This window comes from Chrysochloris asiatica, unplaced genomic scaffold (assembly GCF_000296735.1).
Source record: "Chrysochloris asiatica unplaced genomic scaffold, ChrAsi1.0 scaffold00099, whole genome shotgun sequence".
NCBI classification, from domain to species: Eukaryota; Metazoa; Chordata; class Mammalia; order Afrosoricida; family Chrysochloridae; genus Chrysochloris; species Chrysochloris asiatica.
In genome coordinates this window covers 9,340,395-9,360,888 of record NW_006408617.1, presented here as the reverse complement: position 1 = coordinate 9,360,888, position 20,494 = coordinate 9,340,395, and the positions used below count along the sequence as shown (strand labels likewise).

The 20,494-nt window shown below is 40.1% G+C and overlaps 1 protein-coding gene across 1 annotated transcript in view; it reads left to right on the top strand.

Moving 5' to 3' along the window:
• Positions 1–20,494, top strand: part of STK39 (serine threonine kinase 39) — a 413,881-nt gene that overhangs the window by 387,877 nt on the left and 5,510 nt on the right. The window contains exon 18 of the mRNA XM_006867035.1: positions 11,186–11,250. Within this exon, the coding sequence (XP_006867097.1) occupies positions 11,186–11,250 (65 nt within the window). The remainder of the gene's footprint in view (positions 1–11,185; positions 11,251–20,494) is intronic.

The following is a 20,494-nucleotide window of genomic DNA, read 5'->3' as shown; positions in this document are numbered from 1 at the left end:
TAACCACAAGGTTGGCAGTTCATACCACCAGCTGCTCCTCAAAAACCCTATACAGTGTGGCTAAGAATTGGAATTGACTCGAGGGTACTTAACAACAACAACAACACTCCTCACTTACTTCATGCATTGTGTATAAACCAAATGTACAAACAACAAAATCAATTCAGAAGTCCTTCTACTGAAAATAGAGGGGTTTTTTAAATGTTATTTTTATCTTCTTTGTAATAGCTCTTTTTTTTTTTTTTTTTTTTTTCTGACCCTGGTGGCTAGAGAACAATATCAGGAAAGAAATATGAATTCTCTGATAGTGGTTTTTTTTATCTGTTCAATTAGGACAACAAATATAGTGTGATACAGCGATTTCTCAATTAATGAATCATCTGGGGGAAAAACCTCTACATAAGGTGAGTTTCATTAAGAGTCTCATCCCAGGTGTCCAGGCGTCTAAGAATATATGAAGCAGAACTACCCACATAAGACCAGGAGCTTGAATTCCCCCTTTCATTTGTCTTAAGCCAGGCAATGTGCTTTGTTAATTTTTCAAGATTTATGTAAGAGCACCATTTTATGTGGGCAGTAAATATGAAGACGGGCTGTACATGCATAAAGGTTTTCATTTGAAAATGCACAAAGTAGTTATTTTGCATACTCACTCAATTTGTTTTTCACGTGGTAAAAGAAATATATACATAAAATATAACAAAACATTTTCCAAGTTGACATTTTTTACGTGTAAAGTTCACAGAGATTGATTACATTCATCAGATTGTGCAGCATCACCACTTTTGATTTTAAATTATTCCATCATCATTAACAGAAATTTAGAGTATCCTAACCAGCTGCCCGTTAAGGAGCTCTGGTAGCATAATGGTTATGAATTGGGCTGCGAACCACAAGGTCAGCAATTCGAAGCTACTAGCTGCTCCGCGGGAGAAAGATAAGGACTTCTGCTCCCGTAAAGATTTACAGCCTAGGAAACCCTGTGCCAGGATCACTATGAGTTGGAACCGACTCCACGGTACTTAACAACATTAACAACAACAACACCAGCTGCTGCTTGGAAACCCTATACAGGGCCGCTATGGGTCGGAACTGACTGTACGATATTTAACAACAATAAAGTAACGAATCCCTCTTGTTCTTTGTAACCACTAATCAACTTTGTTTAGTTGTTGTGTGCCAGCAAGTCCATTCCAACTCATAGCAGAGTGGTTGGTGGGTTCAAACCATGACCTTTTGGTGAGTAACTGAGTGCTTAACCATTTCACCACCAGGACTCCTTAGTAAACAATTGTCTGTATATGTGAGTATGTGCCTACTCTAGATAATCTCTGTAAGTAGGACCATATAATACTTGGCCTTTGGTTTTAATCTGTTCCTTAGTCCAGACCACTGTGTATAACAATAAGCGAGTCACATGACTTTAAAATAGGATCACTCCTCCAAAGCCAAACCAAAATTTTATATTGCTTTCCCCTTTTAATACAGTATTTATGTTTTCTAGAGCTACAGTTAGCACTCAGGAGTCCTGGTAGTATAGTAGGTTAACGAGTTGGGCTGCAAACTACTAAGTTAGCAGTTCAAATCTACCAAACCCCTCCACAGGAGAAAGATAAGGTATATGGACTCGCTATGAGTTGGACCAACTCCAAGGCACACAACCACCACCACCACCACCTTGCTGTTTCCTGAAAGATAAACCTAGACTCATTGTTGGACATGGTCAGATGTCCAGGCCTCTGCCAGCTACCCTACCTATGTTTCTCATAGTTCCCCCAACTCCAGTCTTCACTCTGGTCATGTGAAGCACTTCATTCTTTACTGCCCTTAAATTTGCTTTGCTCCTGTCTTAACACCTGCTCTGTCTCTGTCTGGGATGCTCCCCTTCACTTGACAAACTCCTACTCTTCTTTTAAGATTTAGATTAAATACCTCCTCTTTCTTGAATCTTACCCAGAATTCCCCAGGTATGTCCTTCAGGGCTGTCCTGTCCACCCATAACACTTGTTTCCGAATCTGTAATCATTTGTTTACGAACCTGCCTGTACAGTACACAAGACAAGGTTTACATTACTAACGTTGGTATCTTCCCAGCACCTAGCAGAAACACCACAGTTCGTATCACACATCCCTTAGAATTTGTTTGAGTGATCATAACACACATATGAACGGTCACCTGACTGGAACACGTACCTGCTTTTTTTTGCTGTTTTTAAGTCCTGGATGTTAATAGGCTACAGTGTAAAATTTCCTTGTGTACCGCATTCTTCTACCTCCCCTGTGTTCAATGTTTTTACCTTATTATTAGAGATCCTATATGACACTCTCAGGCAGTTTTCTTACACTTGATTCAGATCAATCCTTTAGGAATGGTGGGGAAATGAAGGGCAGGTTAATTTTTAGAATAGTCTAAAGCAATAACTCTCCACATGTGGTCAACAGTCTGACTTGTGCCACAATGTCCACCAACTGCTCTGCTGGTGGTGGTGGTGGTGGTGTGTCGTGGAGTTGGTTCCGACTCACTGCGGCCCAGGAGCAGCTTCTGGGTTTGAACTGCTCACCTTGCAATACAGTTCTTATCCTACAGCACCATTTATTCTGACTAATAAGACTGTTTTCTGGAATTTGCATGATTTGACAAGACTGTAAAGATAGCTTAAAGCTTATTTCTGTGAGTTTGTTTTGTTTTAATTAAGTGAAAGAGGCACTTAAATGGTTTTAATCTTATTCATAGACTTCATTAGGGACCAGTCTGCCTTGTTTTCTTTATTCATGGAACTTGCTGCCTGTCAAGTCTTCCCTAACAATGATGTGAGATTGTCATTAGAATCCCAGAGTGTATTTAGCCTTGATGTCTTATATCCCTGTAGTCTCCTTAATATTTCTATAATGTGCTCTTGGGTGTTCGGCTCTTTTCTTGGAATGTAGACAGCTTCCAAACGTAAATTAAGGCTTTCTGGTTTGTGTCTCTAAAACCAAAGTTGGTGGGTTTCCTATGTAATGCCATTGTTTCCTTCCATGATATGATAATGCCCTACTCTTATTTGTGTGGCTCAACTCACACTTCCTCAGCTGCTCCCTCTCTCCAGGTCCTCATCTCTGCCTCCATCTCTGGTGTCGCTGCTTCTTTGGATAAGGTCCCGCATTCTGCTCGTGTTCTTCTCTCTTAATGGTCCTAGGATCCTCTGTTCCTGGACTGTAAGATTAACCACCACCACCCCCAACTTTATGTTACAAAACTTCTTGTACAACATTCTTGACACTACAAACTAAGCTATAGTGACAGAAAACAGACCAGTGGTTCCTAGAGTGGGGCAAGGAGGGAAAGTGGGAGGGATCCCAGAATTATGACAGAGCTTTTGGAGGTGGTGCATATGTGGTCTTGATTGTGCTGATGGTTTCATTGGTGTATACATATACCAAAATATATCAAATTGTACACTTACAATATGTGCAGTGTATTGTACAAGTATATCAATTGTATCTATCTGAGTACCTTCAAGCTCACCAGCCGCTCTGTGGAAACCCTGTACAGAGTCGCTATGGGTCGGAATCGACTCAACGGCACACAACAACAACAACCTTCTAAGCTGCTTTGTGAAAAGCATTATTATAAAAGGAGATGTTATTAGATGTTATTAGACTTTGACATAGTGATTAAGATTTGAGAGAGCATGTCCCTATAAGAATCAGATAAAAGCTATAAACCATCTCCCCAGAAATGTGCACACAAAATTTTGGCTGCAACATAAAGGATTCCAAGACTCGGGAAACCCAGATTAAGGCTCCTATGGAATTCTTGACAGCTTTTGGAAAATCAAAGTCCTTTTCTATAAATGATTGCCCCAACCCCCAAGCAAAAATCTCCCTTGTTTTTCCAAAGCAAATTCATTAACTCTTGCCTTCATCTCAGAGGAATGTTGCATCTTCATGGCTAGAGTGACTTTAAAGTTAAACCATTTTTCATATGTTTTGGGTTGTTTTGTTACTTTCTTTACATCTTCATTCTAAAAAGGAATTAGACTATAAACTTATAGGGTTTCTGAGGGGCAGCTGGTGAACTTGAACCACTGACCTTGCGGTTCAAACTGACTTTGCAGTCCAATGCATTCATTACATTTGCTTTTAGGGAAATACACATTTAAACCACTGTGAGATACCAGTACACAGCTATTAGGAACTAAAAAGGCTGGCCCTCCAAAGCATTGGTGTGGGAACCTCGACTGGCCTATCACCTCTACTAGCTAAATGAAGCTACAGATTTATTGATTATTCCATTTCTGTGCTTCCAAAATGACCAATAACAATATAATGATTATTGGACACTTCCATTACTACAGTGTTCTCCAGTTCATAAAATTCTACCTTAAACACATTAGAAGAAGTTCAGTATCAAAATAACAATTTTATTATAACATTTTAAAGGACTTATCCAATACTAGCCAGTTTTGCTATGCCAATTTTTTCTAGACTTTCCTATTATGCCAAGATAATACCAATAAAATAGAATTTATCCAGGTCTCAAAGGTAATGGCAGGTATATTTCTATGTCTCTTGTTCCCATAAACTACTTCTCCTTACATGTAAATAATAACTGCTGTTCAAGGTGATGGATAAAAGGACCTGCAGCATTCCGAAAATCTCAGTAACTACTGTTTATTCTCACCTCCCAAAAGTCTCATTTAAAGTGAAATGTTAAAAAAAACAACAACACATGTATTATACTCATTTCTCGTTTTCCTCCAAATTTCATTTATTGTTTGTTATTGTTGTTAAGTACCTTCAAGTCAGTTCTGACTCATAGCAACCCTGTGTTATGGTTTCCGAGGAGCTGCTGATGAACTTGAACCAATGACCTTGCAGTTCAAACCATCCTTGTGTTCTAGCGCATTATCCCACAGCGCCATACCAGGACTCCATTTATCATTTACACAGCCTTAGAGATTTGCTAATGGTCAGTGCCCTCTAAGGTGATATACAGTGTCCAAATTCTTGGGCAGAATCTTAGTTAAGAACCTTAAGCTTTTCAGGAAGACAACTCGGTGTTGGAGATATGCATGCTGGTAGTTTTTTTAAGCCATGTTCTCAAGGGCAATATCTTTGAAAGGAGTAAAGGAAGTAAAATGTGACAGAAGGAGGAAATAAATTGTGAGGCAAAGCCCTCTGCTCATCCCACAGGGATCTGTGGAAGTGGGACGATCCTTCTAGGTTATCCTGTCTTGACCAGTCAGTCAATGAATGCAGGTTATTTCTGGGGACAAAGCCTTTGAGTGAGAGATAGCACTTGCTGGCCAAGGGGAGTTCCTGAAGAGCTACTAACCTGAGAGCCATTAGCCACCAATCATCTCAGCAACTGGGAGAACTATTGCCTCATTCCTGAAAAGAGAGTCAAAGCACCACATCACAGTATCTGCTACAGTTCATCCTTATACTGCTTGGACCCACCTGGACAGAATTGCTCCAGGATTGGTTGGTCTCTTTTCCTGGAGAAAACTTGGAAGAGCTATGATAGTACAAATATCAGTCCTTGCTGCTATCACCTCTGCAAATCTGGGAAGCTTACCTGGATGGTGATGTAGGCTTTCATTCCTGAAAAAATCCAAATGAAAAATGGCCCATTTAAATAGTCGTGGTAGCCACAGATAACTTAGTATTTACTAGAGATGAGGCAAAAGTCCATTTACGTACTTAGAAATGCAGATAGGATTATTGCTTAGGAGAAACATCTGTAGGAATGTACTTTTGAGCCTTCTAAAACATGAATAATTCTTCTATCAGGAGGTCTTCAACTGAAGTTTTTCTGCCCTATGAGCCCCCTAACTGTCTACAGATTTTTACATGCATCCTTTTGGAGATACAACAGAGTGACTTTCTGTGGCAGGCACTAGAAATATTGTTGTTGTTAGGTGCCATCGAGTAGGTACCAATTCATAGCGAACCTATGCACAACAAAATGAAACACTACCCGATCCTGGGCCAACCTCACAATTGTTGCCACACTTGAGCCCATTGATGCTGCCACTTTGCCAATCCATCTTGCTGGGGGTCTTCCTCTTTTTCTCTGACCCTCCACCCTACCAAACATGATATCCTTCTCCAGAGACTGGCCCCTCCTGACAATATGTCAGAAATATGAGAGACGAATTTTGGCCATCCTGGCCTTCAAGGAGCACTCTGGCTACACTTCTTCTAAAACGGATCTATTGGTTCTTTTGGCAGCCCATGGCACTTTCAATATTCTCCTCCAACACCATAACTCAAAAGCATCAGTTCTTCTACCGTCTTCCTTATTCACTGTCCAATTTCTGCATGCATATGAGGTTATTGAAAATACCATGGCTTGGGTCAGGTGCACCTTAGTCTTAAAGCTGACATCTTTGCTCATCAATACTTTATAAATGTCTTGTGCAGCAGATTTGCCTAATGCAATACATCCTTTGATTTCTTCTTGACTGCTGCTCTGTGAGTGTTAATAGTTGATCCAAGAAGAATGAAGTCCTTGACAACTTCAATCTTTTCTCCATTGATAAGAATGTTGTTTTATTGTTCAGTGGTGAGGATTTTTGTTTTCTTTGCATTGAGATGCAATCTATACTGAAGGCTGTGCTCTTTGATCTTCATCAGTAATATTTTAAGTCCTCTTCACTTTCAGCAAGCAAGGTTGTATCATCTGCATCTCACAGGTAGTTAATGAGTCTTCCTCCAGTCCTGATGCCGTATTTTTCTTCATAAAACCCAGTTTCTCAGATTATTTGCTCAGCATACAGGTTGAATAAGTATGGTGGAAGATTACAGCCTTGTCACACATCTTTCTTAATTTTAAACCATTCAGTGTTTCCATGTTCTGTGTGAACAACTGCCTCTTGGTCCATATACAGATTCCTCATGAGCACAATTAAGTGTTCAGGAATACTCATACTTCACAATTTTGTCCATAGCTTGTCATGATCCACACAATTGAAAGCCTTTGATTAATCAGTAAAGCACAGGTAAACCTCTTTCTGGTATTCTCTGCTTTCAGCCAAGATTCATCGGATATCAGCAAAGGTATCCCTCGTTCCACGGCCTCTTCTGAATCCTGCTTGAACCTCTGGAAGTTCTCTGTCAATGTATGCTTGCAGCTGTTTCTGTCTTACCTTTAGTAAAACTTTACTCGCATGGGATATCAGAGATTATCCGATGATTTCCCTATTCCGTTGGGTCACCTGTCTTTGGAATGGGAACAAATACGGTTCTCTTTCAATCAGTCGGCCAGATAGTTGTCTTCCAAATTTCTTGGCTTAGATGAGTGAGTGCCTCCTGTGCTGCCTCACTTTCTTGAAAGATTTCAATTTTTCATTCCACCAATTCCTGGAAATATAGGATTGGACAAAGCACATTTCCCATGCTCATTTTAGATTGCCTTCTGGCTGTGTGGGGGCAGGTGAAGGGACACATTCAAAAATAATTCATAAAAGCCCCGTGAATTGCATGTGTAGGCCCTTATTCATGATGATGCACTGCTTATCATGAAGAGTCTAAAGATGGAGGGACAGTAATGAGACAGATCTTGTTTATTGCCCAAATTTGAATTGTTAACCATAGTTTTCCTTTAGTGTTACGGCATTATCCATAAGAAGCCCACCTCTCATATCTTCTTTTCACCTTAATCAGAGGTTGATTCTCTTTTGGAACCCATGTCTTATTCTTTGCAATCCCGTGGGGCATCTGCAGCAGTGCAGTGCAAGGAGCAGATGGTTAGGTTGTACCTTTGGACAAAACAGTACTGTAACATTGTCAAGTAGCCCCAGACCATGTGTTCACCTTACTGCAGAATATTTTACTTCGGGGATACATCAGATTTGGTGTTCACCAGTGCTCTTTTCCCCACAACTTTTGTTTGGAAATGTTGTTGTTATTGTTAAGTGCTGTAGAGTTGGTTCTGACTTATAGCAACCCTGTATAGCGTTTCTGTGTAGTGTTTCTTGTGGATTTGAACCACCAACCTTGCAATTCAAACCTATATCAAGGTTTATCCCACGTGCTTATCCCAAGGTGCCACACCAATTGAATGTGCTCACTCTACATGGGGTTGTTGTGAAATATGCTGGTATCTGAGGAGAAAAGTCTATCTTTTGACTAATTATGTAGAATAAAAACATAGACTGGAAATAGTCATTATATAGCTGTTACTTTCCTAACAGTCCAAATGTGGAAAATTTAAGGAATAGGAGGAGTTTATAGAGAAATCAGTGTCTGGAGAATGCTTGACTTAGTTCGCCAAAGCAATGTCAGTTCTGCTTCCCTGTGTCTCAGAGTTAACCTCCAGGACAACCTTACTTTTCTCTATAGATTCAGGGAGGTGTTGAGATTTGGCTGTATTTTCTGTGCAATTTTTAATGCTATTATTGCATTTCCATGAAGCACAGTACTTACTATACTATAGGCCAAATGGTATCCAAAAAAGCAGACAGAAACTTTTAAAAGCCCTGACAAGTATTCAAGCCTAAAGCATGAGAAGGGAAAGAAACAGCAAAAAATAGATTGCTCCTGTTATAAGCATTTTAGTACCAAAAAGCCCACATAGATGTCACGTAGCCCCAGAGGAAGGGCAAGAGTATAGCCTCGGGCAGTATTGTCTGCATCCCTGTTTGGTCAAGAGGCAGAGGAAGCACTTGTGACGGAAAGATAGTGTCCGGAGGAGAAAAGGGGCGAACTCAAAGAAGGTTACAGAGTCTGCCCCAAGAGCAAGGGGAATGAGTTTTCTTTGGGAAAGCTGGCAGAGATTTGAAATGAGTTTCTGGCCATTGAGTAAGCAGGCTTCAGAAGCCCCCTGCTTTCTGGGAACCTAGTTCCCATAGGCATGAAGTTCAGCATTATGAACGCGTGCTTGAGAACCTTTGACAACCAGCCCTTCCCAGCTCTTCCTTCTCAGCTCACGTTGCAGGTAAGGAGCATTTTTATTTTTGAAACCCAGGTGCACAGTCAGGGAGAAGGGAGAAAACAGTGACACCCACCTTTTTAATGAACGTTGCATCTGAAAGAGAAATTAGCATCGCCCTGAATTTTGTGTGTGATGTCAGTTAAATGAAGGTATTTTATAGTACTTTACAACAAATTGGAATCAACTAAACTGAAAATAAGCCTAGCAGCTGGGATAAGTAATCAGGTAAGTGGCCAGTTTTTGCTATTTTTGCTTTGAGTTGAAGAGAGAATTTGAATTTCTAATGTCTCCAAGGTGTACAAGTCACAACTAGGGAATGTGGTTTCTAAGGTGATTGTTTAAGATGCTTGCAGCTAAGCCTTGCCCTCCAGTATACAACTTGCTGAGGAATGTTCCTTTGGCAATGAGCCCTGCTACCTATGTCTGTGGATCAGAGAGAGGGTTGTGAATAGTGGAGGATAGAACCCTGCTTTTGGCTGAACATCAGCGAGCAGACTGGAAATAGATGACCCAGAACAAGACAGTAAATCATCCGCATTAACTGAGAGGCTCTAATGAAAGGACTGGAATGCATAGGAAGACTTTATGGCCACTCATGAAATCATCCCAAACCAGAGGAACTCTTAGAACTCTTGAGTATTACGGAAATGGGTACCGTGTTACATTGCTGAAATTTGAATATAGTCAGAATGCCCTGACATTTAAAAAAAAAAATGTCCTGGCTTTAGTAGGCAGAGTTTTACACCAGAGCTTTTCATTCCATCATCCAGTGTTTCTTACATGAATTACTTGCTGATTTTAGTATCTAAAAAAGTGCTCCGGGAATTGTCAGGGGAATGTTGGTGATGACTGTAATGGGCTTGGTGGCCCAGAATAAACCGTATGTGTGTTTGTGTGTTTGCTAGTGTGGGTCAAAGAAAGAGGAGAAAAAGTTTGAGGGAAAAGGGTATTAGGAACAATGAAACTTTGTAGATCACTCAAAATTCAAGTATTAAGAGGGTAACAAATGAAGATAAAATGATGCTTGTAATTATGGTTTATAAAGAGAAATAGGCCAGACTGAGTATATAATTTCCAATTTTTTCCTCCTCTGCAGTTGATGAATTAAGTGCAATAAACTAATCTGTAGAACATCCATATATCTAGGTTGTTTTCAATCAGCCTTAGGGAAAAATAGAGTTAGCACAGATTTCCTCATGAAAAATAGCCAGGACCTTCTCTTCCCAAATTTCTTCAGTGGTAACTTCTCCCCAAACCAGCAGCCTTTACTTGACTTCCAGTACTTGAGGTTTAGCTGTGAGAGGGGCAAGTCCTAGTGTGGCGCTGTGGGGTAATGCTCCAGACTGCAAAGCTCTTTGAAGTGCAAGGTTGGCAGTTCAAGCTCACTAGCTGCTCCTTGGAAACTCTAAACATGGTTGCTATGGGTCAGAACCGACTTGACAGCACTTAACAACAACAACAGCAATGGAAAGGGCAAAGCTTGAAATTTCCATCATCATTACCTTTTGATAATTCTGTTGGTAAACATTACCCCATCCAGGGGAGTGCACAGGAAAAGCTGCCTTTCCTGTTAGAATATAAATCAGGTGATGGCTTCACAGAGAACAAGTCTCCAATGAACCTGGCTGATACTGAAGATACATCATCAGTACTGAGCTCCAGACAGACAGCCTCTATCGCCTGACCCTGTGCAGTCAGCTGCGGTATTGTTCAAGGTGCCGTTTCACTGGCTTGATGGATCATTGTCCTCTGAAAGCATCAGATCATACTCCTGAGTCTTAGAGGCTATCTGCTCGGAGAAAAATGAGTAGGAAGAATGGAGAGAATTTATAGGACAGGAGTTCAAATGTGCTGACCTCTTGTTTTTAGAGAATCTGGTCTTTTCTGGTATCTTCCCTCTTTGTTTTATACTGCCCTCTCCTGGTTGTTAAATTCCTCACTAATGAATGTCTAGAAGGGCCAAGGGGTTGAACAACCCTTGGATGCGGCTGCTGTTTCAACTTCCCGTTAGAAAGCAGTTTCCCACTTTCTTGCATGAAATGCGGTGTTGACAGGTAGTAATTAATCCAGGTGTGCATTGATACAAGATTGCTGAAGATAGAAGTTGTAGAGACCATCTATATGAGAGTAACTTGGTCATTTATACGGACTTTGCAATGCCTGTAAGAGAAAGGATTTTATAGCCTGTTTAGATCATTGTGTGAAAATCCAGTGTTATTGGAAATAATTTGGACACTTTTTCTCATTGTTTGTATTTTGCAGTGGCTGCTAATTTACAGAAGATTGTAGATGATCCCAAAGCATTAAAAACATTGACATTTAAGTTGGTAAGTGAAAAGCTATGGAAAGAAGGTATCTATTTTGCCATGCTTTGCCAGCAAGGAATAATGATAAGAAGTTCATAACCTGCTATGTAATTTTGTGGTGTTTTTTTTCCTTTGGTATCCATTTTTTCAATTGTCATTTGCCTCTTCAACATCTAGAACCATTTTTTGACCACTCCTAGAAATGTCCTCTTCAGAGAGCATGTCTTCTTCTTGTAGAAATGTGTCTTTAACTAAGAATGGGCATTTGAGAATCTTGTAACCTGTATCTTTTCTCTTCCAGTTTGTCTGGCAACTTGACAATGTAGACAAAATTAAATTGAATTCAGGGCAACACTCTTAATAAAACCCGAGGTGAAAGTCAAATGGTTCTAACTTTTAAACATTGAGGCTGATTGCTAGAGAAATGGTCTAGATAATTGGAAGTGATTTTAGAATAGCTCACTAAAGCCTAGTGAACAAAGACATCATGTTTTTAACTCCACATTTCAAATCACATTAACAGATTCTTGTAAAGGAAGAGATATTTCAACAGTTGGTCTGCCCTTATTGTCAGCCCCCTGGGACCGAATAGAACGGTCTCATAGGGTCATCTAGACTGACATCTTTATGACAGCAGATCGTCAGTCCTTCCTGAACCACTTAGGCTGTGGTGATGGTTGTTATGTGTCTTTGTGTTACTTCTGACTCGTAGCCACCCTGTGGAGCCAGTAGCGGGCTTATTCCAGACATTTTGTTCATCAGCTACTGTTTAACTATTGTGCTACCAAGGCTATTTGTCTGCACTGGTTGGTGGTGGTGACTACGTGCTGTGGAATCAGTTCTGACTCACAGCCACCATGTGTGGGGTTTCTGAGACTATAACATTTTATGGGAGCAGAAAGCCTCCTCTTTTTCCCATATAGCGACAGGCCAATTCTGACTGCTGACCTTGTGGTGAGCAGCCCAGTTTGTAATCCACTACCTACACTACCAGGGCTCATTTGAAACTAGCACTGGGGCAGCGCAGAGACACAGAATATTGGACATTTCAAAAGTAACATAGATGGCAATGTGGTCAGAAATGGAGTGAAGTCCAGATTGTCACAAGTGACTATTTTCCTGAAAGTTTCAGCATGGAGTACATTAAGGTCTAATAAGAAGCTCGCTTTAGAATTACAAATTAATATTTTCAAGGGCCAGTCAGAATGCTGCAAGCAATTTAAAATCTAGATGGCCAGCACTTTGCTATAAATGACATACATTGATGATGTGCCTTTTTTATTTCTTGTGAAAATTAAATGGAAAATGTGTGTGGCCAAAAATGCTTAAATGATTAGTTACAGTAAATGTTTTAGCTTGATGCTAATTAACTTTGTGGATCTTGCTTCTCATCTAATTTCAGATGGTAAGGCTGGGTGACAAAAGAGCACAGAGATTTTCATAGAAAGAATTTATCTGAAGAAATTATCTTTGTTTTGATAATAAAAGAACATTTTATTCAGGCTCAGAGTGATACATAAGCAAATTGAAAAATTCATTTTCTAGTTTGGAAATACACTGTCACCTCTATAATGTTTCCAATTCACCTACAGTTTTGAAAATATGCTTCATTTATGTGAGAATATATTTATGAGAAAATGATACTCTGTGTTGGCATTTCAAGCCTATATACATGTCTCTTTATTCACTTTTTATAATGTAAGAGAGTTAGAAGTTATGCCATATCCAGAACATTCTTCTGATGTTGAATATGTAGAGAGAATTATGAGATTAAAACATTTGTGCTGATGTATTCCTACTGTCTCTAAATATAGTTACTATAAAATAGGAATATTAACACCAGCGCTTCTCTGCTTCTGGAAGTGTTAATGACAGTGCTAACTTATGACTTCTGATGTGGCGCTGTAGGATCAGCACTGGACTGTAAATCATAAGGCCGGCAGTTCAAACCCACCAACTGCTTCTCAGAAACCCTATACAGGGTCACTATGAGTCAGAACCAACTCGATGGCACTTAACACTGTAACAACTACTTATACTTTCTCTTCATACACAGTAAGAATAATGTAAGCCTCTGTCTCATCTCCTACATGCATCAGTTTATAAGTTTCCCACAATCTCTCTTGATTTTGATCTCTTCTTTTCAGTCACTCACCTCCAGCACCCTAGCAGGATTCTCTCCATTTTCCTGTAGATTCTCAGCCTCTAAAACTCATGCTCCTGCTTAACAATAGGTCTTGTTACCCTATGGCTCTTTTTAACATCTTGTACCAATAGCTGAGCAGTCCTCCACAGTTCTAAAATTCTCCAAACACTAATGACTCTCCACTGTTGTCTTCTGCAACTCAAAAGCTCCTGAACGGGGTTGATGAGGCCCTCTCTGCCCGGACCTTGTTTTTACTATCTCCTGCCTTATCTTTCTTCATCTCCTCTCTTCATTTACTCACCTTCTCCCCTCCACAACCCTCTCTCTGCATCCCTCTCTCTCCATCTCTGTCTTCCTTACTCCTGCCCATCCTTCCTTACTCCCTGTCTCCCACCCTCTACCCTTTCTCATTCTCTCTTTCTTTCTCTTCATCCCACCCTTCCTCCCTCTCCTATTTTCATCTGCTGATTCTTTGCATATCCTCTTCCTTCCTGATAGAATACTCTTTCCCCCCAGCTTACCCTGGCCTCCTCTTGATCTCATGAACTCCTAACTAGGCTTTAACTTTCTGCTTGGATTTCATTTTCTCTACGAAGTTTCCTCCAACATCCAATCCTGGCTTATGCCCCTCTCACATGCTCCCCTACAAGGGAACTCGTACTATATTGAAACTGTGTACTTTGTCATTTGTATCTCTAAGAAATCTAAAGGTTTCGAAAAGGCAGATTATCTTGGGTTTCCAGTAATTAGCAAAATGGATGCCACAAAGCAGTGACTTAGAAATGATTAAAATAGAATAACACAAGCTTTGTGGAGGAAAACTTGAGGTATCATGACTTAGTTTTCTTTGGTACTTGCTTTAAATCTCTGTAAATTGTGACTTCTGCTTCATGCCCTCTTTTCAGAAAATTACTTAGTACCCTGTGGTCTGGAGTGCAGAAATAATGAGGATCACTGCCATTTATTGTGCACACAGTATCTGACAGCTGTACATGGCTCATTTTACATTCTTCATCGCAATTAACTTAGTCCTCACAGTCCCCTAAAGTGATGATATCATTAGGTCTGTTTTATGCTTTGGGAATCCAAGATGATTCCCAAGTTGGATTAATTTGTTGAGAACCACACAGTCCTGAAAGTGGAATCGCAACTCTGGTCTAGCATCAAAGTAAGGCTTCAAACTTGTTCTTCCCGGTTCAGGCACAGCCAACAGAGTGAACCTGGATCTGACTTTGTAAAGTGTAAATGAACCAGAATGGTAAATGGAATGAGAAAAATTACAAGTTAGTGCCCTGCTGGAAACTTCATCTTCTCTCTTAGAAGACAAGGGCAACATGTGTATTACACAGCAAACAGATCTCCTTAACAACAGAGTTGGAAACAGCAGTGTCCTGCTCAAAAGATGGCAACCAACCACATATGCCGCTCTCCATGGTTCTGGCAATAATCCAGTTTCTCGCTCCTGAAAGACTCATTGTGCCTCTTCCAAGTCTCCCATTCCAGAGCCTATGGCCATAATTTTCTCCATTCCAGTTATTGTTATATTTCAGCCAAATTTTAAAATATTTTGTTCTGTTCCTGTTTCACTTCATTGGCCATCACTGCACTAGTTCAAGTTGGTTTGAAACCATTCTTAGAGGCAGACCCCTGCAGTCTTGTATTTTACAGTTCTTTGTGAGGAGTCCCTGGGTAGTACCAACAGTTAACTTGCTCAGTGGCAAACCAAAAGGTTGGAGGTTCAAGTCCACCCAGAGGCACCTGAGAAGAAAGCCTTGCAATCTGCTTCCAAAAGATTACCCATTGGCAACCCTCAGAGCACAGTTCTAGAACCGTGACACACGGGGTCCACATGAGTCAGATTAGACTTTATGGCAACTGGTTTGGCTTCTTTATGGACTGATCCTTTTGGATGACTGAATGCATCGACACTGGTTGAGACTGAATCGTATTTGCATCTTAACTAGATTGAATAATAACGTCCTGTCCTCAGCACAGGCGAGTCCTGGAGTGGAGAACCCAAGCTGCTTTAGACTGTAGCAGTGAGCATTTCCCAGTAAATGGAAATTGATGTCTTTTTCCCCAAAGATAGTTAAAGATGTTAAATAAAACCAAACTCAAAAGTGACATTCTATTTCTGCCACCTAGATTCTGTACAACCTTTGTTCAAACCTGAGAGGGTTTCTTTGTTGTTATCAACTGCCAACCACTTTGAGATCCACTTGAGGGAGTTAATTTGAACTGATTTTTTGGCCTAATCTTCTGCAGAACACTGACATCCTGATAAAACTGCAGAGGTTCATATGCATTCACCTTCATTCATCAATTTGGTTGTTTTATTGAAGTACAAAGGATCAAAGAATTTCAGCAGCATTTTTCCTCATAAGCTGCTGCTGCTCGTGGTCCTTTTAGCTCTCAGCTGTTTATCATTTGTTTTAATCTCAGAGCTTTCATTGTTTCCTAAGGAGACCATCAGGGGCCTGAAATTGTGTAAAGACAGTAATGTGTTAACATATTGGCATTGGCATTGTGGTTCTTAATCTCGACTGCACAGTGGTTTCACTTAGGTGGTTGGGGTGGGGAGGCTTTAAAAATTACTGATGCCGGAGTCTTTTTCCCAGAGACACTGACTTAATTGCCTTAGGTGGGCAGTGATGGTTCTTCAGTGGTAGAATTCTTACCTACCATGTCGGAGGCATGACTTAGATTCACTGCCATTGTATCTTATGCTCAACCACCACCCATCTGCCATTGGAGGCGTTTTTGTTGCGATGATGCTGAACAAGTTTCAGTGGAACTTCCAGTCTAAGACAAACTAGGAAGAAAGGCCCTGGTGATCTCTTTCCAAAATATCACCCAGTGGATCTGTATAGATCACAGTTATGATCTCTTTGTGCATGAGATCACTATCAGCCCGGGCCAACTAGAGGGCAACAGGTTCAGCCTGGACTTAGGGGATTTTGAAAGCACCCTCTCTTTCCAGAGTTTAGCCAAGGCTGAGAAGCAATATATTTCTAAATTGCTCCACTTCCCACCACTATTAGAAATATATGCTCAAGTTTGAAAGTACAAGTGGCTGCTCAAATTTTGCACGTATTTTTATATATGAAAAACAAAAGCCCAAATTTTGCATATATATATATATATATCCTGGTGTGGCTCTGTGGGTTAATCCACTGGACCTCAGAGTCGGTTTAAACTGCAAGGTCAGTGGTTCAAGTTCACCAGCTGGTCCTTGCTATGGGTCAGAACTGACTTGATGGCATTTAACAATAACAAATACACTTTTGAATACATGGGGAACATGAAAAATCCCAGTGCCCATCTCATACTCCATAACAGTTAAATAGAGGACACACTGATTGGTATGTTTTAAAACACTCCAGATGATTCCAAATTGCATCTAAGTTTGGGGTGGAGAGCATTCTTTTAACTGACACTGCACAACTACATTTCCAGCTCCTATTTGGGTCACACCTGCTGACGTGGGTATTGTAAAAAATCAGACCTGTATGCCACCATGCATGCTTTTGATTAAGACCTTTTGTTTGTCAAAGTTTCTGGTAATGTATACATTTCCCTTGAAAGATGAAGTTTACAAAAATGTGGTTCTTGAAACTTAGGAGTTCCCTGAGACCCTTTTGGAAATCCTGGGCATCAAAACTATTTTCATAGTAATACTAAGATGATTCTTGCCTTTTCCACTGTGCTGACCCGAGTGTAAAAGCAGTGGTGGGTAAAATTTCTGACATCTCAGTACAAGCCACTGTATCTTCAAAGCCATGTACTCACTGTAAAAACAAAACTCAAAAAGTTTCACTTAAGAATTTTCTTAATGAGGCAGGACACATTATTAATTCTGTTCACCTCAATGCCTAAATACACGTATTTTTAGTGTTCTGTGTAATGAAGTGTGAGGTCCACGTTCAGCACCTCTGCAGTCCTTCAAACTGTGGTGGTTGTCTCCAGAAAGAGCATGTGTGGGATTGTCTTGTGAGCTAAACTAGCTGGGCTTTGTTCCTGGCACACCATGTTTTACTTGACAGAGCAACTAACAACTTACGGCTACTGAGACTTGAGACATTTGCAGAAATTTTCTTGAAAAAATGAACTAAGGAACATGAAACATCAAGAAAAGCAATGGACCATGTTTGCTGTCAATAATAACTTGAAAGTTTCCAACAAAAATTAGAATTGGAAACTTTTTATCTGGCAGTGTAAGTTAGACAGCCCCATATCACTTAAAAACCTTACCGATGAGATCAATGCTGGTACTAAATAGTAGGCTCTGTTGACATTGAATAATGAAGCACTGGTGTTATATAATGAAAATGCCAACATTTAGAAGCTTTAATAGTGTTTATGAATCAGGCTGCTGATCTCACAAATAGCAGTTTGAAACTATCAGCTGTTCCGCCGGAGAAAGACAAGGTATTCTGCTCCCGTAGAGATTTACAGCCTCGGAAACCCTATACAGAGTTGCTGTGAGTTGGAACAGACTCCATGGCATGTAACCACCACCAATCATGCCTGGATAAAAGATCCATTCAAAGTAAAATACAGATTTTAATTGAATAGACTACAGAAAGTTCAGTGATCATAGTCTCAGATTTCTCCAGTCTCTTTCTTACCAGTGAGCTCGGTCTTTTTTTATAATTCTGAGTTTTGTTCCACATATTCTCCCACTCTATCTGGGTCCTTCTAATGTGATCCCTTTCAGAGCAATTGGTAGTGGTAGCGAGGTACCGTCAAGCTCTTATGGTCTGAGAGTCCTGGATATTTATTTATGTGTTTCATTAGTTCACTGGACTAATTGAGTCCAAGTATTTTCTATTTAAAAACTCTTCTTTCTTCCACATATGGAGAGATCAATAGTTGTAACCTAGAAGGCTGCTCATGAGTTTTTAAGATCCTAGTCACTGCTCACCAAACTAGGATGTAGAACATTGTCTTTGTGTGGCCCTTGACTACCCTTCAGGTCTGGAAAGGAAATTGCCCACCTGGCCCAATTTTCAGCTAAGCAGTATGTAGGTATGTACAGGGGATAGCTACACTTGTAAGGTATGCTCACCGTGGAATGGTCAGTCGTACAAATTCAGAAGGGAAACATTTACCTAAGGACAAAGTAGAGAAGGGATGAAAAGGAGGGTAGAATAGAAATAGGAACCACAGGGAGGAAGTGGGATAATTGTTGCATGAAGGGATTGAAATCATTGAGATAAGACGAAGCATGTTTTGTTGAATATAAAACTGATGAACTTGTCTATAAACCTCAATTCACAATAAAAAGTTAAAAAAAAAAAAAAAAAGACCAGTGATATGGTTTCAGTTCCACATTGCAACAAACTTTTAAGAAATCACAAAGAAGAATATCCATGATTATCTGGAAAAGCTACTAAAATCCTCTTCCCATTTTCAATGACATATTTTGGGTGAGGGTGAATTTTCTTTATATACTTCAAGAAATCAACACATTGAATGCAGAAGCAGGTACGAAAATCCAGCTATCTTCTATTAAGCAAGACATTAAGAGATTTGTAAAAATGTATAACGAAGTCATTCTGTACAATTTTTGTTTTGTTTTGATTAAACATAACTATTTTAATTGAGTATTTTATTTATGTTAGCATGTAATAAGTGTCTTATTGTATGTTGAATGGATTAGTAAATGCATATTTTTTACTCAGTTTTAATTTATAGGGCAGTCAGCACAATGCATATACACCCACATAGACATAAGACTGTAAAGAGGTCCAGACCAGCCGCACTGTTGATTCCAAATCATAGCAACCCTGTACAGGTTTCTGAGGCCATACATTTTTATGGAAACAGAAAGCCTCTTCTTTTCTCCCACACAATGAATGATGCCCTCGAACCACCAATGTGTTTAACAGTCTAGTGCTTATCCTAACAGTGCTACCAGGGCTCCTAAAAGGGTTGTTTTTAAGTGCCATCGAGTCAGCGCTGACTCATAGCGACCCTGTATATAGCTTCTGAGGCTGTAAGTCTTTACAGGAGCAGAAAGCCTCATCTTTCTCCCTCAGACCAGATGGTGGCTTCAAACTGCTTATCTTGTGATTAGTTGTTGTTGTTGTTATGTGCCGTGGAGTCGGTTCTGACTCGCAGCAACCCTGTACAGGGTTTCCGAGGCTGTAGATCTTTACAGGAGCAGAAAGCCTCATCTTTCTCCCGTGGAACAGCTGGTAGTTTCGAACTGCTGACCTTGAGGTTAGCAGCCTGATTCATAACCACTACGCTACCAGAGTCCTGTGCTTTTCCTACAGCAGCACTGCACTCCTTCTCAAAAAGGCACTAAGATCAAATATTTGAGAATTACTCTTTGAAGGGGCTCTGGTCCCTTCTTTCTGAGTTTCTGAGTCCATTGTATGTTGCCGTCATTTATTGTTATACAGTAAGAGATGCTAAAAGGAGAGAGGCTGGTGCCTTGAAGAACAGACCACCCAAGTCTGAGACACTCATGACAACCTCCAATTTGATCATCCACTCTTTGTAAATTCTCCCTACCACAAGTCTTTATGATGCTGGATGCATGATAGTATTTTATAAGACCAATGACATATTCACTGCCGATACGTTTTTTAAACAACATAAAAGATGACTATGCACATGGAACTCACCAGATGGACTACACAGAAATCAAATTGACTACATCTGCAGAAAGAGACAATGGAAAGGTTCCATATCATCAGCCAAACCAAGGCCAGGACAGATTGGGAACAGACCATCAATTGCTCATATGCAAATTCAGACTGAAGCTGAAGAAAATGAAAACAAGTCCATGAGAGCCAATATGTGACCTTGAATATATCTCACCTGTATTTCGAGATCATCTGAAGAACAGATTTGACACACTAAAGACCAAAGACCAGAAGAGTTGTGGGATGACATCATGAACATCATACAGGAAGAAAACAAAAAGTCATTAAGAAACAAGAAAGAAGGAAAAGACCAAAATGGACGTCAGAGGAGATTCCGAAACTTGCTCCCTAGCATAGAGATGCTAAAGCAAATAAAAGAAATGAAATGCTGAACGTAAAATTTCAAAGGGCAGTTTGAGAAGACAGAGTCAAATATTATAATGAAATTTGCAAAGACCTGGAG